The 7,031-nt window shown below is 61.5% G+C and overlaps 1 protein-coding gene across 1 annotated transcript; it reads left to right on the top strand.

The window, feature by feature from the left end:
- Positions 1-3,760: 3,760 nt before the first annotated feature.
- Positions 3,761-5,002, top strand: FOXB2 (forkhead box B2). Its single transcript, XM_053920139.1, has one exon. It carries the CDS (start codon positions 3,761-3,763, stop codon positions 5,000-5,002), a length of 1,242 nt encoding a protein of 413 aa, XP_053776114.1.
- The last annotated feature ends 2,029 nt before the right edge of the window (positions 5,003-7,031 follow it).

Genomic DNA, 7,031 nt, shown 5'->3' with positions numbered 1-7,031 from the left:
GCCTGAGATAATTACCCTAAGCCCGAGGCAATGATTACCCTGCCAGCGTCCTCAGCGCCAGCCAATATTTGGATAGTGTAGTGGTTGTGTGTGTGTTTTCAAATTACACGCGGAAACTTGAAACCGACTGGTTGGTGCCAGGGTGGTTACACGATCTGTTTTTCTTGAACAGAGGTCTGTAGGCAGCTGGAGCGCGCCCGTACTGGCCCCGCCGGTGTTGCTGAGCGCCTGCAAAACTGGCCGGAATTAAATCAACCTCCGGGGAATGAGGGGAGAGGGGGCGAGCGCCACCCAACACGGTCGGGCCCCGCGCCACGCCGGGGATTTCCCCACAATACTCCGCGGCGGCGGCTGCGGGCCCCTTTCCAACGTGGACAGGCGTCTGGCCCTTTGGGTCAGCACTCTCCTCCTGCAACTGCGGCCTGGGCCGACCCGTGGGCTGGGGCTTCAGGGTCGGGAAGCACCTTCTGCCCTCGGTTAGTGCACCTGGAACGCGGAAGCAAGAAGCTTGGACTCTTCGATCTACCGTCGTGGCTCTGTTTTTGTCGAAATTGTTTGGTGGCTCTCCGGGACGAAGGCGCTGGCCTCGTGGCCCGCGCGGGGCCGAGGCCGAGGTGGTGGTGGCGGGTCTGTAGGCTGTAACGTGCTCACCTGTGAGCGCCCAGCTCATAGCTTTATAGTGTCCAAGTTACGAGTGTTTGCGCTTACCCCACGCGCCCTTGAAGGGCTCCTCCCCTCACTCTCTCCCCAGACACCACAAAGCCCACTAGCCCGATGGTAATGTCCCTGAACTGCTCCCAAGCAACAGGCATTGCTTTACCGGAAACCCGCGGAAAAGATCCTCTAGCAAGGCGTCAACAGAAGATGCCTCTGACCTCTCGGCGTGCGGGGCCTGTGCAGAAAGAGCTTTGAGCGCTCTGCAGGCCAAGCTCCCACCGACGGCTCCTGGGCCTGAACACGGCTCTTCTCGCACCACATCCGTCAAGGGAGAAGGGTACACCCAGCCCCACGGACTCAAGCTGTCACTGTAACTGCGGGTGTCCTCGGAATTCCTCCATGACATCGCGAGGCTAGGAGGCCGGCTGCTGCTCGGTTGCTTAAACTGCCTCAGCGGACCAAAAATTCCCTCTCCCCCACAGAAAACTCCATTGGCGGAAGGAACATCCCCTGCCAGGAGTGAAAGCGAAAGCATCCAACTCTGAAAGGGTCTCCTTCACTTCGGACCGGGCAAGAGGCCGCTTCCCAGCTCCCCCCCCACCCGAGGTCCCCTCGCACACTTTACGGTAACTGTTTTTACCTATTCTAAAAACGGCTGCTGGCCTAAGACAAACTGGCCAAACAGTAGTAGCCAGGAAGCTAGTTCCTGCCTGAAGATGAAAATTATGAATCTGCCCTGCTCACTGCGCTCCCAGGACCCGACGGCAGAAAGCTCCTCTCGTGGCTCGCCGACAATCTTAAGCTAAAAACATGCGACCTGGTGACGCCAGGGTTGGAGGGTAAGAGGTGGTTTCCCGGGCAGTCTGGGCCAATCGCCTTCTGCGTGCAGATTTAGACATGAAAAAGAAGTTAAAAACCGAGTGAGCCATAGTCCCTAATAGCTGTTTTCTCCTCCACTGGCGGAACTGGAAGGTACCCTTGCAATTTCCAACTTCAGACATCTCATTTTACAAATAATGAAATTGAGGCCCAAGAGACTGGAAGAGAGTTGGGGGGGGGTGTTTTTTGTTTGTTTGTTTATCCTCCCCCACCCAAACTCTGCGTCTCCTCCTAGCCCAAGGGCATCCTCAGCCAAAATCAGAATATAACTTGGGGTCCTCGCTGCATTCATTTGGGATTCGCTGGTGGGTGTGCGGATGAGTGCTGGGCAGGAACCTGCTTCTCGGACCCCAGCAAGCACCCGGACCTCAGCGCTTCCGCTCATCCACTTTTTTCGTAGAGGTCCACTAGGGCCCTGTGAATTCATCATTTTGATCTCCTATTTGATTTTAGTTATCTCCTTTCCCTCGACGTGCTAAGAATAGCAAAGACTTGGTTCCGACACTCTCTGAGCTACCAACTCCTCCCTTCGGCCCCAGCTGAGACGTCACCACCTCAGAGAAATGCCTCACCCTGTCCCAGCCCTCGCTCTTGAGAATCGCGGTGGAGCCTCCATCGACCAATCCCCCTTAGTACCTATACTAATTTCCTGTTTACTGTCCGCTCTCCCTCTGGAGCGCGCCTTGGAGCGCAGAGAGCTGTCTCGCGCTTCCTCGTACCCGGCGCCATCAATGGGCCTGCCGTACAGTTGGTGCACAATAAAGTTGTGATGAAGTTAGCATTTGACGAAAACGTCCCTGGCTCTCCTCCCCATAAGCTTTTCCCTCCTGCCTTCCAGGTACTGGGATTTCCTGCCGAGAAGAAGCTTTGAGGTCACGGTTCTCCGAACTTGGCCCGGAGTGGCTAGCCCAGGAGGAAGGTAGTATCAGTAGAGAGAAGCAGAGCCGGTAGGTGGGAAGAGTTAAAGGGCGGGGAGAAGCAGGAGAGGAGAGAAAAGGCAGGTTCCAGTGCCCCCCCGGCCGTGCGTCGCGACCCGGGTGGGGTGCCGCGGCCGGGACCGCACGGGCGGCGCTGCGCCCCCCACCCTCCGCGAGCGGCTTGCGCTCCCCGCCCCACTCGGCGGCGGCTGGGTGCTGCGAGCGGGTGACTAGTGCTCGGGGTGGGGGCGCTCCAAAAGGGGCAGAAGTGGGGGTGGGGCGGGGGCGAAGCACCTCGCCTTCTCGCCCCTTGTTCTGCGAGAGACGCGGCGGCGGCGCGGAGTCCCTCAGCCTCGGTCATGTGATAGTCTCGAAGCGTGAGCTGCGGGGGTCTCGGCGTCTCGGGGACCATTACAAAACGCAGCCAGGAGAGCGCGTCTCTGCCACAGCCGCCGCCGCCGCCTCTCCAGCTCCAGACGGGCCCGGGAGAGCGGCGGCAGCTGCGGCGCGGATCGCTGAGCCGGCCTCCGCCGGGCTGTCATCCTCTCGGGGTTCCAAACGCCCCTCAGGCCCGCAGCGCGCGCCCCGCGCCCCCGCCCCTCCTCGGAGCCTGCAGGCGCCGCGGCTGCAGAAACCGCCAAACTTTCCCCCTCCAGCGACCGTCTACAGCTCTACCCTGGCTCCGCCGCGAGCCTCCGGAGAAAAGGGACACGCAGGCTGCCAGGAGTGGGCTTCCTTCTCCTTACCTCGCCTCTCCCCTCCGGGAGAACGGAACTCCAGAGCAGACTAAGTGGCGGGTCTGGGGGCAGCTCCCTGGGCGGGCAGGTGTCGCCGACCCTGGCCTCCAGGACAGCGAGTGCCAGTTCGGATTTAAAGCGCCAGAATTCTGACTGTCCAGCTCTTCCTCCCAGCCGGCTTGGCCTGCGCCTCCCTCGGACCGAGAAAAGGCAAGGAGGAGCCCGGAAGGGAGCACGGCGCCTCCCCACTCTTCCAACGCCAGCTCCAGCGCTCAGTCTCTGGCCACCCGCGGGAAGGCGCCGCGAGGGTGGCGGGGAAGCTGGCGCGCCCCGCCCGCGACTGCGCTCCCCGGTCGGCGACCGTCGGGGCCAGAAGTTGCGAGCGGAGAGCTAAATTGGCCCAAAAGGCCAATCGCAGAGAGACCGCAGGCAGCTGCAAGAAGGCGGAAGACAAACGGCAAGAGGGTCCAGGGGGAGACCCAGCTGGGCGGGCGGAGTGGGGATTAGTGGAGACTACCAGGCCTCCGGAGAGGGCTGCGGAGCCAGAGGGCGGTGGAGGCGGCAGGGGCGATGCCGCGGCCAGGGAAGAGTTCGTACAGCGACCAGAAGCCGCCCTACTCATACATCTCGCTGACCGCCATGGCCATCCAGCACTCGGCGGAGAAGATGCTGCCGCTGAGCGACATCTACAAGTTCATCATGGAGCGCTTCCCCTACTACCGCGAGCACACGCAGCGCTGGCAGAACAGCCTGCGCCACAACCTCTCCTTCAACGACTGCTTCATCAAGATCCCGCGGCGGCCCGACCAGCCCGGCAAGGGCAGCTTCTGGGCGCTGCACCCCGACTGCGGCGACATGTTCGAGAACGGCAGCTTCCTAAGGCGCCGAAAGCGCTTCAAGGTGCTGCGCGCGGACCACACTCACCTGCACGCGGGAAGCGCCAAGGGCTCACCAGGCGCGGGGCCCGGAGGGCACCTGCACCCCCATCACCCGCACCCCGCGCACCACCACCACCATCACGCCGCAGCGCACCACCACCACCATCACCCCCCACCCCAGCCGCCCCCGCCCCCGCCGCACGTGGTGCATTATTTCCACCAGCAGCCGCCGCCGCACCTCCCGTCGCAGCCCCAGCAGCCACCCGCCCAGCAGCCGCAGCAGCCGGCTCACCCCGGCAAGATGCAGGAGGCTGCGGCCGTGGCGGCGGCGGCGGCCGTGGCGGCGGCGGCGGTGGGCAGCGTGGGGCGCTTGTCGCAGCTCCCGCCCTATGGGCTGGGCCCGGCCGCCGCCGCGTCCACGTCGGGCTTCAAGCACCCGTTCGCCATCGAGAACATCATCGGCCGTGACTACAAGGGCGTGCTGCAGGCCGGCGGGCTGCCCTTGGCCTCGGTCATGCACCACCTGGGTTATCCCGTGCCGGGCCAGCTCGGCAACGTCGTGGGCTCCGTGTGGCCACACGTCGGGGTCGTGGACTCGGTGGCCGCGGCCGCCGCGGCCGCCGCCGCCGCCTCAGGGGTGCCTGTGGGCCCGGATTACGGGGCCTTCGGGGTGCCGGTCAAGGCCCTGTGCCACTCGGCGAGCCAGGGCCTGCCTGCGGTGCCGGTGCCCATCAAGCCCACTCCAGCGCTGCCGCCCGTAGCCGTGCTGCCGCCGGCTCTCCCGGTACCCGCGGCCGCACAGCAGCCGCCCCCGTCGTCCGCCCTGTGCCCCACGGCCTCTGCCTCGCCCGTCGCCTCCCTGCGGGAGCCCGCGGCCGCGAGCGCGGCCGACAGCAAGGGGGGCCCCCTGCACTCGGTGCTGGTGCACTCCTAAGGCTTCCAGCGGGCGGGGGGACACGAATGCGGAGAGACGTGTGGTCCCCAGGCCTCGGGACGGGGAGACAGCGCCCTGGCCCGGCCGGCCTGAGCCCCAGCCTTTGCTGGGCAGGTATTTAAACAGACAGACAAACGCGAAAGTGGATGCTCCAGTTGTCTGAATAAATATAACACTCCTGGTGTCTGTGTTTATACTGTGTTGTACAATCAGATTAATGAAAGTCAATTTTCAGGTAAGAGTTTCTATTGTAATTAATATTATAAATCAATAAGTTATGGGGGGGCGGGAGGGAACCAAGGAGTTTGGGGAAGGCTCATTAGAAGGCAAATTGGAAATGGATTTCAGCTCTTATTCCTGGGACCAGAAGCTGTCGTATTTAAACATCGGGGAGAAATGCGAGAGAGCGACCCTGAAATAGATCTCCGCCACCAAGTTTCTCTCCGGGGTCTCATACCGGGGCGGCTGCCTCTCGTGGAACGTTCCAGACAAAACAGCTATGCACTAAGGATTTCTCGTTTTATTTAAGAAGGAAAAGAGGGAGGGGTCGATACTGTTGTTTTCCTGGTCAGGGAAATGGGCAAGGAAACGGTGTTACGAGCGGAGCCGCTTTAGCGGGCAGTGGGAACGCCACCGAGGATCTCGGGAAACGCGTAGGTTTCCTGGCTCTGACCCGGGGGTCGAGAGAGATAAGAGGAAAGCGAAAGCAATTAGTTTGCACAAACGAGAATGGCAGCAGCGGCTTAAAGAGCAAAGCCCCAGATTCCAAAAGTAAATTTCGGGAAACACAAGCAAAAAGACAATAAAAGGCGACTTTCTACCTGCAATTCGTTTGTGTAGCAATCGGGTGAAACCGTTTAGAAGCCCCCAAATAATATGAATTCTCACGATCTGCTCCATATGGGATGTTAAAGGGAAAAAAAAAATTACTTGCACCACGAGATTTTTGTCCCCTAACTCATGAATGCAAGACAAATCTGCTGCATCACCAGACGCTCCTAAGGCTCCCAGGAGCATCTTGTGGGTTTTGCCTTCTCGTGCCCTCGAGACAGATGCGAGAGGACGCCCCGGCCACCTGTGCACGCTGCGGTCCCCGTGAGTGGAACGGAAACTTGGCTGGCCGCTGGGGCTCCTTCCCCCTTTTTGAGCCCCAGGAATAGCACTTTACTTGCAATAAACTTTCGGGAACGAAGGAGGGCGGGTAGGGAGGAGGCAGCGGCTCTTCGCCTCTAAGTCGCCTCTGGTTTGTGTCCGCGCCGCGCTCGGGTTGTGATTTTGTGACAAGTTCATGTCTGCCAGTGTTGTACAAGGTGTTCTCCATTAAAGCTTCTCTCTGGATACGCCGGTGCCGGTGTGAAGGTGTTTCGCTTCTCAAGAGACCAGACCGCGGTTCCAGAGCCCACTGTGCGATCAGAGGACTTGGCAGACCCTCCCGTCCCCTTTATTTCTTAACATTAGAGCTCCCAGGGGTGAGTTCGCAGGCGGATCACCCGCAGGGACACGTTCCCTCCACAGCCCCTTTATCAGCTGGCGCATTCATCTGCTATACCAAGTGCGCTCTAGTCCACCTCGGTGCTAGAAACTGGATTAGCCGGGGCGGGGGGCGGGGGAGGGGGCGGTAACAGTGATTTTTGTCTTTGTTTTTCCAACGTGAGGTTCACGTCAATACTCCATCACCACCGACCCACACCCTTTTCCATCCCCTGAGGTCCTCGAGGAAGGCCGCGGCGGGGGAATCGGTTCCATTGGGTGGGTACCCAGCTGCGCCCCCTTAAATCTGCGGGGCTGGCGCCGGGACGCTGCCACCGCCGTCGCAGCTACTTTAACGAGGAGGTCTGCCCCGCCGCCGAGGCCTGGGGACCTGTTGCGCGCAGGCGCCGGGCGAGCTGGGCTTCGGGATGGCGCCAGCTGGAGGCCCTGGGCCCAGAGTGCTAGGCACGCGAGAGCCCGCGGCCCTGCTGCGCGTCCTCCCCGAAAGGACCCTGCAGGCTGCAACCACTACGGAGCTGCGCGGGGAGCTGGCGAGGTG

The sequence above is a fragment of the Desmodus rotundus genome, chromosome 1, assembly GCF_022682495.2.
Source record: "Desmodus rotundus isolate HL8 chromosome 1, HLdesRot8A.1, whole genome shotgun sequence".
Classification (NCBI taxonomy): domain Eukaryota; kingdom Metazoa; phylum Chordata; class Mammalia; order Chiroptera; family Phyllostomidae; genus Desmodus; species Desmodus rotundus.
Note: the sequence above shows the minus strand (reverse complement) of the source record. Positions and strands in the feature narration are given on the sequence as shown.

Excerpts from the sequence above, each read along its gene's own strand:
- FOXB2 (XM_053920139.1), top strand. The coding sequence starts at position 3,761 with ATGCCGCGGCCAGGGAAGAGTTCGTACAGCGACCAGAAGCCGCCCTAC.